Source organism: Rutidosis leptorrhynchoides, chromosome 2 (genome assembly GCF_046630445.1).
Source record: "Rutidosis leptorrhynchoides isolate AG116_Rl617_1_P2 chromosome 2, CSIRO_AGI_Rlap_v1, whole genome shotgun sequence".
Lineage (NCBI taxonomy): Eukaryota > Viridiplantae > Streptophyta > Magnoliopsida > Asterales > Asteraceae > Rutidosis > Rutidosis leptorrhynchoides.
In genome coordinates, this window is record NC_092334.1 from 655862173 (window position 1) to 655876688 (window position 14516).

Consider the following 14516-nt stretch of genomic DNA (forward strand, 5'->3'; position numbering starts at 1 on the left):
AACGTATAAAATACTAATAATTAAAAAGTTAAGTAGTATCATATCATATATATTAATTAATACAAACAAAATTACATAAATATTTATTGAATAGAATATGATAAAAGAAGGAAAATACTTAAAATTATAACTTGATATCTCCTGTTTTGTTGTCACGTATTACACACAAAATAACAGAAAAGAGGCAAACGAAAAAAAAAATTGAACGAGGCCAATCTGTAATGCATAATCTATTTTAGATGTTTAATTGATAATACCTTCTAAATATAACCACTTCTCCGCTTTACGAATCAGCTTATTTGATTTTGAAATTATTAGACCATTAAAGAAAATCATATAATCAATAATTAACTTGTACGTTATTCTGTTAATTTTATTTGAGTTTGAAGTTGAACTTGTAAATAAAATATTGATTTTAATTAAGCTAGATATATAGTTCAAAGGTTATTTTGTTTGAATTAATGGAGACTCAATTAAAATAATCCAATGCAGAATAAAAAAAATTTCGGAGCGCTTGGTTCAAAGTTAGATAGAAGGGTTTGCCTTCCGCACTTTCATATACCAAATATGAATTGAAAAGTGACTTTGTACAAAAGTACATTGTATCATTAGTCAATCAAATTTCTCGCTTATCCATTTAGAACTGGATTTTGTACCAACTAAACCTAAGTCAATAAAGCGTCTTGCCTTCGCAATATCGAAGGAGAAATGTAGTCAATGCTTTCGTAGATGTCATACAATCATCCCTTCCCCTCCTAATCCAAAAAGATTTATTGGGGGAGGCTGAGCACCCCTCGGTTTCCTCCCTGTCTCCACCACTGCCGCCACCGTTGTACAAGGATATGGAGTAGTTTATTAACGTGTCATTCTAGCTTGCCTAAGTGGCTAAGTATGACTAATTTTCGCGTTGTACTAATGACTAGCTCTTGCTATAAATATCATACCACGAATTGAATAATACATTAGCTACGTACTTAACTCGTACAAACCATATATCACAACAAAAATGGCTTTGATTTATCCTTCAAAGTATATGTCTACCTCCCATGAATATCCTCTCCATTTGCATGGTTGGTTACGAATACACAAAGACGGCCGATGCGAAAGATTCATCGGAACTGACATCGTTCTTGCCGGAACCGATCCTTTAACCGGGGTACAATCTAAAGATGTCGTTTTCTCACAAGAACATAATATCATTGTACGAATATACATTCCCAATACCATCGTTCCAACTCGAAAACTCCCAACTCTTATTTACTATCATGGTGGCGGTTTCATCACTGAAACCGCCGTTTCTCCCACTTACCATCCGACACTTAACATAATTACTAAAGAATCTGACGTGGTAGTAGTGTCGGTAAACTATAGATTGGGACCCGAATATCCTATCCCAATTGCGTACGAGGATTCATGGGAAGCAATCAAGTGGGTGGCTGCCCATGTTAATGGGAATGGTCCGGAACCATGGTTAAACAACCATGCTGATCTTCATAATGTTTTCTTTGCTGGAGATAGTGCGGGCGGCAACATCTCTCATAATATGGCTATTCGGGTTGGGTTGAACCCGATTGAGGATATTAACCTTAAGGGTGTAATCATGCTTCACCCTTGGTTTGGGGGAAACGACCCGATTCCGGATGAGAAGAAGTGGCCCGAGTATAAAGCTTTTCAGGATCAGGTGTGGAAGTTGGCGAGCCGATCAAGGGTTGGGTTAGATGACCCGTTATATAATCCGGATATGGACCCAAGTATCTCGCGGTTTGGGTGTTCTAGAATACTTTTGTGTGTTGGTGAGAAGGATAAGTTAAGGGGTAGGGGTTTATACTACAAAAAGGTGATGGAAAAAAGTGGATGGAAAGGGAAGATACAAGTTATGGAGAACAAAGGAGAGGGTCGTGTGTTCTTCTTGTTCAATACTCCTAGCGAAAATTCTCGTGTGTTACGTAATAAGATTTGTTTGTTTATCAATCCGATCCTTAGCAAAGCTTAACCTATGATCTTCACACCATCACTTTTTAGTCAATATACGGAGTACAATTTTAAAGTATTGTATTGTGGAGTAGTACCTCGAGCACATCAGAACGTGTTTTTAGAAAAATGATGTAACCTAGCTTTCTAATTAAATACGGAGTACATATCTTCACCATACTAATATCATGTACTTCATTGGCAAGAATAAGTGTCAATAGACATTAATATCATGTACTTCGGACTTTTTTATGATTTTTTTTTATAAATAAAGATAAAGAATCGACTATATATGTATAAAGTAACTAGCACTCTTATACATGTACTTTTTTCATATAATCCATTTGTTTTCCAAAATTAAACGGTTTAAAACCGAATATGTTTGGATCTAATGAATTAGATTTATAGTAACTATAGATCGATATTTTTGGTCAAATAACTTTTTTTGACAAAAGATGGGAAGGTGAACTATCAAAATGGGACTAGTAGAAGAGAACTATTGATATTATTATTTTTTTCCGAAAGGAGAGAACTATTGATATTAAAATTGGATGAAAGAAATACATAGTTGATCATGTTATGTTGTTCTGTAAAAGGAAAATGGAGTGCATTATGCGTTTAACTTCTTAACACTTCGTACATAAAAGTAAAATAATCGATCAATGTTTTTTTTGTGCAAATGCAATGTTAAAATCACTAAAATTTCCAAAAAAACTCATAACGGTCTAAAAAATACTAAAATATTGGTTTACGTAACCGAGGCATTGTCCGAATGGTACAACTCCTAAGTTATTCTCGGACACACATCCTTGAAATAATAGGCGAAGGTTGCATTAGGGTGATAATGGCATCGGGTCAGGTTTGGGCCGGGTTTAGGTAATCCCATACCCGAACCCAGTTAAGAAACCTTGTCCCAAACCCGGACCCATACCCGTCGGGTCCCCATTAAGTTACTAACCATCGGTTTATCGGGTTTCCCCGTGGGTAAACGGGGATCCAAATTTAGTTACTAATATTCGGGTTACCGGGTTTATAGTGGGTATCGAATATCTTCGTTACTCATTCTCATTCACCATTCATCTATTTCAATTTTTGTTTCAATAATGTTATTAAAATAATTATTAAAATCTAAATTACTATATATAAATATCGAATAATAGTACAATATGACATTGTAGCTCATATTATATTAATATTGTTAATTTTATTAATGTTTATTAATAACTTTGAAATTCTCTTCAGGTCGAGTATAAGGGTATATGGGTCGGGTATACGGGTCGAGTATGCGGGTTTATATCTAAACTCATCCTCATACCCGAACCCACAAAAAAATTAAAGTCCTCCTCATACTCGACCCACAACCCGAACCCGCCCCAAAAGTGTCGGGTTTCGGGTTACCCATCAGGTGCGGATCTTTTTATCATCCCTAGGTGATACGGTGCATGCCTTAAACCTCTCAGTTTAATCTAAAGTACACCAAGTATCTAATACGACGATGGTGTGTAAAAAAATTCTTCTAACACGTGTATAGGTAACAAATAAGAGCACTCGATATCGATATCGTCGTTTAAAAAAAGATTATTGGTTTACGTAGTAAATAGCTTGGATAGAATTAACTCAGATGACCCCAAAAAAAAAAAAACATATTCTCAAGCCTTCACTAAATCACAAAATGGCCTTTTCAATACTTGGTACCAAAAATTTTAAATTTAAAGTCAACGGCAACATTGAATCTTTCTAGTCACATATTAAAATAAATTATTGCTATCGAATTAAAAACCCGAGACCCAAAAACGCCCCGACAAACTCAGGCATCCTGAATGACTTCTTCAGACACTTCCAAAATTTCTTCGACTTCAACTTGTTTAGCCTCGTATTCCTCTTCTACGTCACTTGCTTCACCATCTCGCAGCATCTGTCTATCCATTCTCTCTTGTTCGTGATATTTCTTCCACTCGTGGACCCACCTTTCCCAATCATCCTTCAACTGCTTCCTCTTTTCACGATCTTGTTCGCTCAACAATACTGATATATCTTGATCTTGTACGTCGTACTTTTTACTGTATTTCTTCAAGTTCTTTGCAATTTCTTCCTCTTTCTCAGGACTCAAAAAGGATGGTGGCCTTGGCCTCCACAAGAACTGCAACACCAGGCAGAATCAATCATGTGACCCTCATTTGTATATTATTAGAAGGAAAAAAAGTGCTTGTTCATCAAGACAAAATTGCTTAGGTTGACTTATGTTGACTACACCCGCCCTTTACCACCTCTAATCATTTCCAAGATTGTAACTTTACAGCATTCCTTTTCATGTCCATATGTTCAACAGTGTCATTTCAGGCCAAGTCTAATTGGGTTGACTTTATAAGTCAAACATGTCCAAATGGCAACTTTACAGTCACAGATTTAGTAATCTATATTGATTATCTGATGCTGTTAATGTGTAATAGATTAATATATCTAATTGCCTACTTATACACATTATCTATACATGAAGTCAACAATTAAAGCTCGGAACTTTCTTTTAAGCCAATAGAGACAGTAGTACAGTACTATAAAAATAAAATAAAAATTAAATAATGCTTGCAAAATTACCTGAAAAAAATGATCTTTGAGTATACGGTACAGTAACTTTCCATTGAATGACCATATGTTGAATCCATTCTCCATTTCATGCACAGAAGTAACTGAAGTTGCAACATACCTATAAACATAATAAACAAAATTGTTTTTCAAATTTCCCCATTAAAACATATTAAAAAAAAAAAACATGTTTCCACTTTAGTTAGTTGTACAAAATACCTTCCAGTAGGATCCCATTCAATGTCTGTTGCCATAAAATGCTCAGCGGTAGCCATTGTTTCAAGCTCATCCACATTATAAAACTCCAACTGTCCATTAAACCCCTTCAACCCAGCCAAGATGATAAAACGACCCGTAGGTGACCAAAACAAAGTATTCGCTTGCTTTTGCTTTAAAGTTGTTAGCTTTACTACCTTACCACCCTTCACAGAGTAAAAACTAACATCGGGCCTCGGATTATCACCGTGAATAACCGCAAACCTATGACCCTTTGGCTCCCAAGCAAACGCAATAACCTTGTCGTTCTTGTTATCAAGCTCGAAAACCTCGATGGGTATGTCACGTTCTTTGATTCTAAAGAGTTCGAAGCCGGTGTATGTGCTTTTTTTGGTTTTTGTGTACCGGTCAACTTTAACGGCGAGATACTCACCGTTGCTTTGCCAATACATTTTGCAATCGCTAACGCTGAAAAGATTCTTCTGTCTCAACTCTACTTTGCTTGGAACTTGAAAAAGACTCACCTACAAATATCATAAATTTACAAAAGTATTTAATAACTATGCAAATATAATGAAAATTAAATAAGTATTAAGTATACATGTTAAATAAATTAGACATTAGACATAACTACCGAGATAGTCCAAGTGGTCTCACCCAAATTGCTGAAAGAGTCCCTAGTGTTTATTTTTGATCTACTTGGTCCTCATGGTCTTCAAAATGATGCTGAGATAGTCCCTATTGTTTCAACAAATTGACAAAACCACGGGGACTATCTCAGCAACATTTTGAAAACCATGAGGACCATCTCGGTCAAAAAAAACCCATGGACTATTTCAGCAATTTGAGTGAAACCACAGGGACTATTTCAGTAATTATGTCAATAAATTATTTGAGCTTACTCTTGCTGGTTGATTTCCACCGCCAAGTTCGGGAACAAAAAGTGCAAATATAGGATCAGTTGGTGACCAACTGAAATCCGTTACGTTTTCAACTTTAATAGATTTCTTGTCAATAAGACTAAAGGTCTCGGTTTCATACACCGAGATGACATTTTTACCCATCCGCGCAAAGTATTTGTCCTCTTTGCCGCCAGCCCATCTGCAAAAGTACAAAACTTTCACATCACAAACACATAAAATCAAGACAAATACTACATTTCCAATTCATAATAACATAAAAAAATCACCTAAAAACAGGCCAAGAAACGCCTGAGAATCCACCAGTTCCGCCAATTGCGAACTCATCTGCACTTCCCTTAAAATCTCTCATTACTTTCCCAGTTCTCACATCAAATATGTTAAGAATTACCCTCTGAAATGAGCAAAACACACAGTTTAATGAATATAATTGAAGATAAATTGTTAACATTATATAGATTGTAGACAATATAAAACGTCTTCTTACATGAGTATCTCGTGGGTTGCTTGGTTCATGGCTACTATATGTAACCAAATATTTCTCACCAGGAGAGAAATCGAAAAGTTTAACCTACATTTGAAACCACAAGTTAAAGATCAAAATACAAATTAAGAAACAACTGAGCCAAAAAAAGATCATAAGCATACACAACCTGTGGATGTGGATAACGCATCAGGCGATTAAATGTTGAAGCACCACCCCAAACAGCAGCACCCTGTCGATGTACTGTGGCTAGATAAGTCCCTAGCGGGGACCACTGCGCAAAACTTTCAGTCCAGAACTGCAAAAAAAAAATACTCCATTATAAGTTTAGTGTAAAGAAAATTATTTAAACACTAAAAGGAAAGATACATGAAAAAGATGACAGATTTTTATATACAGGGCGTTTGTAAACTGGATCAGCCTTCACTTGTCTTGCATCGTTCCACAAAACCTCTGTGTCTGATCCAGAACGAATAACGAACTGATCTCGACCTTTCTCATCAGTAAGCCAGTGTTGTAAATTCTCCTGCAATGATACACAAAAAAATGCAAATAAGGCGACAAATGATGAAAAAGGTTTCATGTTTATGTCAAACCAAGTGCTTGTATCGTGATATAAACTAGTAAAACACATGATAGATAATTGATACTGGAGAGATCAATCAGTTCTAAAGTTTATTTTCAAGAGGTAAACTAAGTCTCCAATGATATTCAATCACAACTTAATATTCAGTATCAAAATTATGATAACAAAGCCCTATAGGTTAAATCTTACAAACTCCCTAAAACTTACCTAATAAAATGATCCTAATAAAATGTAGTCATGCATGGGTGTTGTGTTACATGAAGAGCAAATAAATATATATGATTACCCCAAGTTGGAATATATATGACGACAACTAAGTGTTAAAGTTATCAGGTACCCAATAATCCAATACACCTACCCCTGGTTCGTACTCTTTAACTTCAGGTGGAGCCCATTCATCTGGGACCTTCATGAACTTATCAATTTCTTCAAACATATTGACAGAAAAAATATGTGCTTTATCCAACTTATATCCATTAGTCTTTTCCTTAGCAAGCTCAGCTTCCTACAAAATACAACAATAGATTCATTAGTTCATAGTCTACAAACGAACACTAATAGAAAAAGGAGAAAAAAAGGGTACCTGAGGAGTATTGTACTCAATAAAGCAATAGCCTTTTGTTTTGCCGGTATCTTGTTCAACAGGCATCCAAAGGCCATTTTCCTTAATGACACCAATTTGACTATAGATTTTACGAACCACACCTTCAAGTTTTTCAAACTTCTCTTTTGGCACAACTGGTAGATTATCCACAACAATAATACTCCCAAATCCAGGATCAAATTCTAATGAACCCCCCTCATTAAGATCCTCATCATCACTAATAAATACACATAAACAAAAAGTTATGAGTACAAACAATTGTGTATGAGACACATCCAAAAAATCTATTGTATATCTATACTCAGGGAAGGATCAATTAAAAACTCAAATATTCGAAGCAACCACTATCAACTACTTAATTTGGACATTACAAGATAAAGAATTCAGTCTTTAAAAATTTTGAAACATTATAAATATAATTATTATTTGATGAAAAAAAAAAAAAAAAAAGAGATATTGGCAGATACGTAATGCATCTCAAAATTGGCATTTTAATCGAAAATTAAACTTAGCAATTTCATCAATTGCTTAGATACATCTATATAATTGTTAAATAATGTAACATTGGACAGATTATATGACTTGAATTCATGTAAATAAGTAGTTCCAACGGGGATATATAAGTATATAGCATTATATGTATACAAGTAAATAATTAAATTGTATATTTAGACAGAAACCCTAACCTGTTAATGCCGAAATCTTCACCAGGAGGGGGATGAACGGAGTTCCAATCAATAGATGATAAATCGATGTTTAAACGATTGCTTTCAATTCTAATGTCTTCCATTGACATTACAGCCGCCATGTTTTATGTAGATCGAGTAAAAACCCTAATACCTTTTAGGCGTTTTTAGCTGAAATTAGGGTTTGTGTAGCAGAGTAGAATCGCGATAGGGTTGTGTAGGATACTAGAATAACGCAGCTTGTACGGTAGATATTTTATATACTCCCTATTTATACTTTTTTTACAGCATTACAAGGAGTAAACGATAAATTTAAAAAAAAAAAAAAAATAGCTAACTAAATTCGAGTCTTGACAATCAGATCCTCAATTGATCTGAAAACATAAAGAACATATAAAATTAAAATGAGATCTTGAAACTAGCCAAATAAATGACACGTCAAACAAGTAACAAAAACAAATTGAACCCACATTACCCGACAACCGCTTTGCTTCCCACTACTGAATGACAGATGGTGCTGAATGGTTTAGCATTTAGGGGTTGTTTACATTTTTCTCTATTATGTTACTTATAGATAATAAGGATGACAGTATGAATATTGAATGACTATATTAGTAATCAGTGAATGAATAATCATGTTTACTTATTATGCTACTGAATAAAAAAATCTAAATAGTAAAATTGACCCTTAAACAATATGTTTAAATACCATAAAATTGAGGAATGTTAAGAAGAATTTGGAAAAAATCTGCAACGAAATTGAGGATCATATTCGGGTTAGGCTGGCTAGCCTTAAACTCATGAACACTAAGAATGTGGCAACGTTATGTGGTTCAAATGTAATGGGTAATATGCTTATGTATATGCAGAGGTGATGCTCTGATTCTGTGTATGGAGTTGATTTTATGCTTTGGTATAGTTGGTGTATGCAGCTTACTGTTAGCGTCAAAATTACACCTTTCAAACATGTGATAGTTTTTCAAAATCATGTTTCAATGTTTATTTTGAGTAAAAACTCGAAGCCCTTTCAAACATATAATAATTATGCAACATCATATCGTCATAAAAGATGGGACAGCTTGATCTAAGTCGCTTATGCTAATGTTTGTTTGTTGTTGTGTATGGAAATGGATTTTCATTATATCTGATGTTTTAGGTATGGATATACTATTCCTATGTTTTATAATTTGTTGGGAAAAGAATACCATAAAAATTAGGGATGGCATCGGGTTTAGGTAATCCCAGACTCGAACCCGAACAAGAAACCCCGCCCCATATCTGACTCGAAACCCGTCAGGTCCCCATTTACTTGCATACTATCGGGTTTCGGGTTTCCCCACGGGTAAACATGTATACCCGATTAGCCATTCTGTATTTATTTTTCAATAAGTTACCAAATTAAAATATCAAAAAATAACTTAACTACTTCTTGTTTAAATTATTATAAAATATTACATACAAAAAGTTGAGTAAAAGTTTCTAAAATACTTAAATACACATTGTATATAATGTAGTGACCCGAACTTTTCCATGTTTATATATATTAATTGAGATTGATATTTACATGATTAAATGTTTCCAACATGTTAAGAAATCAAACTTGTTAAGACTTGATTAATTGAAATATGTTTCATATAGACAATTGACCACCCAAGTTGACCGGTGATTCACGAACGTTAAAACTTGTAAAAACTATATGATGACATATATATGGATATATATATAGTTAACATGATACTATGATAAGTAAACATATCATTAAGTATATTAACAATGAACTACATATGTAAAAACAAGACTACTAACTTAATGATTTTTAAACGAGACATATATGTAACGATTATCATTGTAAAGACATTTAATGTATATATATCATATTAAGAGATATTCATACATGATAATATCATGATAATATAATAATTTAAAATCTCATTTGATATTATAAACATTGGGTTAACAACATTTAACAAGATCGTTAACCTAAAGGTTTCAAAACAACACTTACATGTAACGACTAACGATGACTTAACGACTCAGTTAAAATGTATATACATGTAGTGTTTTAATATGTATTTATACACTTTTGAAAGACTTCAATACACTTATCAAAATACTTCTACTTAACAAAAATGCTTACAATTACATCCTCGTTCAGTTTCATCAACAATTCTACTCGTATGCACCCGTATTCGTACTCGTACAATACACAGCTTTTAGATGTATGTACTATTGGTATATACACTCCAATGATCAGCTCTTAGCAGCCCATGTGAGTCACCTAACACATGTGGGAACCATCATTTGGCAACTAGCATGAAATATCTCATAAAATTACAAAAATATGAGTAATCATTCATGACTTATTTACATGAAAACAAAATTACATATCCTTTATATCTAATCCATACACCAACGACCAAAAACACCTACAAACACTTTCATTCTTCAATTTCATTCATCTAATTGATCTCTCTCAAGTTCTATCTTCAAGTTCTAAGTGTTCTTCATATATTCTACAAGTTCTAGTTACATAAAATCAAGAATACTTTCAAGTTTGCTAGCTCACTTCCAATCTTGTAAGGTGATCATCCAACCTCAAGAAATCTTTGTTTCTTACAGTAGGTTATCATTCTAATACAAGGTAATAATCATATTCAAACTTTGGTTCAATTTCTATAACTATAACAATCTTATTTCAAGTGATGATCTTACTTGAACTTGTTTTCGTGTCATGATTCTGCTTCAAGAACTTCGAGCCATCCAAGGATCCGTTGAAGCTAGATCCATTTTTCTCTTTTCCAGTAGGTTTATCCAAGGAACTTAAGGTAGTAATGATGTTCATAACATCATTCGATTCATACATATAAAGCTATCTTATTCGAAGGTTTAAACTTGTAATCACTAGAACATAGTTTAGTTAATTCTAAACTTGTTCGCAAACAAAAGTTAATCCTTCTAAATTGACTTTTAAAATCAAATAAACACATGTTATATATCTATATGATATGCTAACTTAATGATTTAAAACCTGGAAACACGAAAAACACCGTAAAACCGGATTTACGCCGTCGTAGTAACACCGCGGGCTGTTTTGGGTTAGTTAATTAAAAACTATGATAAACTTTGATTTAAAAGTTGTTATTCTGAGAAAATGATTTTTATTATGAACATGAAACTATATCCAAAAATTATGGTTAAACTCAAAGTGGAAGTATGTTTTCTAAAATGGTCATCTAGACGTCGTTCTTTCGACTGAAATGACTACCTTTACAAAAACGACTTGTAACTTATTTTTCTGACTATAAACCTATACTTTTTCTGTTTAGATTCATAAAATAGAGTTCAATATGAAACCATATCAATTTGATTCACTCAAAACGGATTTAAAATGAAGAAGTTATGGGTAAAACAAGATTGGATAATTTTTCTCATTTTAGCTACGTAAAAATTGGTAACAAATCTATTCCAACCATAACTTAATCAACTTGTATTGTATATTATGTAATCTTGAGATACCATAGACACGTATACAATGTTTCGACCTATCATGTCGACACATCTATATATATTTCGGAACAACCATAGACACTCTATATGTGAATGTTGGAGTTAGCTATACAGGGTTGAGGTTGATTCCAAAATATATATAGTTTGAGTTGTGATCAATACTGAGATACGTATACACTGGGTCGTGGATTGATTCAAGATAATATTTATCGATTTATTTCTGTACATCTAACTGTGGACAACTAGTTGTAGGTTACTAACGAGGACAGCTGACTTAATAAACTTAAAACATCAAAATATATTAAAAGTGTTGTAAATATATTTTGAACATACTTTGATATATATGTATATATCGTTATAGGTTCGTGAATCAACCAGTGGCCAAGTCTTACTTCCCGACGAAGTGAAAATCTGTGAAAGTGAGTTATAGTCCTACTTTTAAAATTTAATATTTTTGGGATGAGAATACATGCAGGTTTTATAAATGATTTACAAAATAGACACAAGTACGTGAAACTACATTCTATGGTTGAATTATCGAAATCGAATATGCCCCTTTTTATTAAGTCTGGTAATCTAAGAATTAGGGAACAGACACCCTAATTGATGCGAATCCTAAAGATAGATCTATTGAGCCTAACAAACCCCATCCAAAGTACCGGATGCTTTAGTACTTCGAAATTTATATCATATCCGAAGGGTGTCCCGGAATGATGGGGATATTCTTATATATGCATCTTGTTAATGTCGGTTACCAGGTGTTCACCATATGAATGATTTTTATCTCTATGTATGGGATGTGTATTGAAATGTGAAATCTTGTGGTCTATTATTATGATTTGATATATATAGGTTAAACCTATAACTCACCAACATTTTTGTTGACGTTTTAAGCATGTTTATTTTCAGGTGATTATTAAGAGCTTCCGCTGTCGCATACTTAAATAAGGACGAGATTTGGAGTCCATGCTTGTATGATATTGTGTAAAAACTGCATTCAAGAAACTTATTTTGTTGTAACATATTTGTATTGTAAACCATTATGTAATGGTCGTGTGTAAACAGGATATTTTAGATTATCATTATTTGATAATCTACGTAAAGCTTTTTAAAACCTTTATCTATGAAATAAAGGTTATGGTTTGTTTTAAAAATGAATGCAGTCTTTGAAAAACGTCTCATATAGAGGTCAAAACCTCGCAACGAAATCAATTAATATGGAACGTTTTTAATCAATAAGAACGGGACATTTCAGTTGGTATCCGAGCGTTGGTCTTAGAGAACCAGAATTTTGCATTAGTGTGTCTTATCGAGTTTGTTAGGATGCATTAGTGAGTCTGGACTTCGACCGTGTTTACTTGAAAAATGATTGCTTAACAAATTTTGTTGGAAACTATATATTTTTAACATGTGAATATTATGTGATATATTAATCTCTTAACACGTTCGATATTATGTGATAGATGTCTACCTCTAGAACAAGTCACATTGACTCACCTAATAATAATGAAGAGTCAAATGTAAATTGGAATGATTCGTGGACTGATTCACAAGTTCCCGAAGAGGAACCGGAAGAAGAGTCGGAACCGGAAGAAGAATTGGAACCGGAAGAAGAATCGGAACCGGATGAAGAAATAGAACCGGTGGGGGAAATAATAAAACGGTTAAGTAAAAGAAAATCCTCAACCAACCGACCAAGGTTAATTATGGTCAATGGTGTTTCCGCCAAGGAAGCAAAATATTGGGAGGATTACCAATTCTCCGATGAATCGGATTCCGACGAGAATTCCGATGATGTTATAGAAATTACCCCAACTGAATTTAAAAAGGCAAAAGAAAATAATAAGGGAAAGGGCATAAAAGTAGAGAAATCTAATTCCAACCCCGATGAACTTTATATGTATCGTCAACCCCCGAAGTCCCTAAGTTGTAACAATGACCCGGGAACCTCTAAACCACCAGGTTTTTCTAAACCAATGTGGAAAACGACGGCTCGTATTAGGGGAACATCATATATCCCTAGAAACTTGGCAAAACGAACTAAAACCGAAGAAGAAGAAGAAACAAGCGAGTCGGAATAAGATAGTTGTATTCGTGTGGTGTAATATATGTAATATAGTGTGCTTATGCTTTATGATATATGTAAAAATTGCTTGTATTAATAAGTATTTTTTTATGAATCTAACTCTTGTCTATTTTACAGTATAAAAACACAAAATGGATAGACAACCCAATATTTTAAGAGACCTACCCGGAGACATGATTGATGAAATCTTGTCTAGAGTCGGTCAGAATTCTTTGGCACAACTATTTAAGGCGAGATCAGTTTGTAAGACATTCGAAGAACGTTCCAAGAATGCCTTGGTTTATAAAAGGCTTTCGTTCGAAAGATGGGGGATATCACATTGGGAAATCCATAAGTTACAATGTGTTTACTTTGACGCATATATTGCGGGAAACCCAAATGCTATTTTACGCAATGGGTTAAGAAATTATTTTGACTCAATATATCCGAATATTGGACTTCGTGATTTAGAAAAAGCGGCTAACATGCAACATAAAGAAGCATGTTATGCTTACGGATTAGTAATGTTCGCTTCTCACCAAAGTGAGAACAAGAACATCGGGCTACAACTATTAAACAAAACGTTTCCACAAGTGACGGAGTCGGTAATTGGGGTAAGAAATGAGGTTTTTAGATTGTTACGGGACTGTTGGACATTACGTAACCCTCGTCCCTTTGACGACGTTACAACACGCTGTCTTATCAACGGCCATAACGGTTATGTTCCACAAGACCAAGGATGGGAAGTAATCCTAGTAAAACCAGAATGCATGACTTGTTTCTGGACGTATGAATTACGTGTCTTTATTGCCTTTGCTGAACGACTTGTGTACTAGCTAGAATTATCTTCACAACCATCTTGTATCAAATTTATTGTGTGCTATATTTCATGCT

At 33.9% G+C, this 14516-nt stretch overlaps 2 protein-coding genes across 2 annotated transcripts; one reads left to right on the forward strand and one right to left on the reverse strand.

Moving 5' to 3' along the window:
• The first annotated feature begins 1006 nt into the window (after window positions 1-1006).
• On the forward strand, window positions 1007-1993 carry LOC139893816 (probable carboxylesterase 2). The gene has a single exon (XM_071877007.1). It carries the CDS (start codon window positions 1007-1009, stop codon window positions 1991-1993), a length of 987 nt encoding a protein of 328 aa, XP_071733108.1.
• A 1616-nt stretch (window positions 1994-3609) lies between these two features.
• Window positions 3610-8184, reverse strand: LOC139893817 (eukaryotic translation initiation factor 3 subunit B-like). Its single transcript, XM_071877008.1, has 11 exons — window positions 8051-8184; window positions 7344-7581; window positions 7119-7265; window positions 6572-6700; window positions 6344-6472; window positions 6178-6261; window positions 5960-6084; window positions 5673-5871; window positions 4774-5294; window positions 4567-4675; window positions 3610-4111 (listed from the first exon to the last, which is right to left on the reverse strand). Exons 1-11 carry the CDS (start codon window positions 8170-8172, stop codon window positions 3779-3781), a joined length of 2136 nt encoding a protein of 711 aa, XP_071733109.1. The 5' UTR covers window positions 8173-8184; the 3' UTR covers window positions 3610-3778.
• Window positions 8185-14516: the final 6332 nt, after the last annotated feature.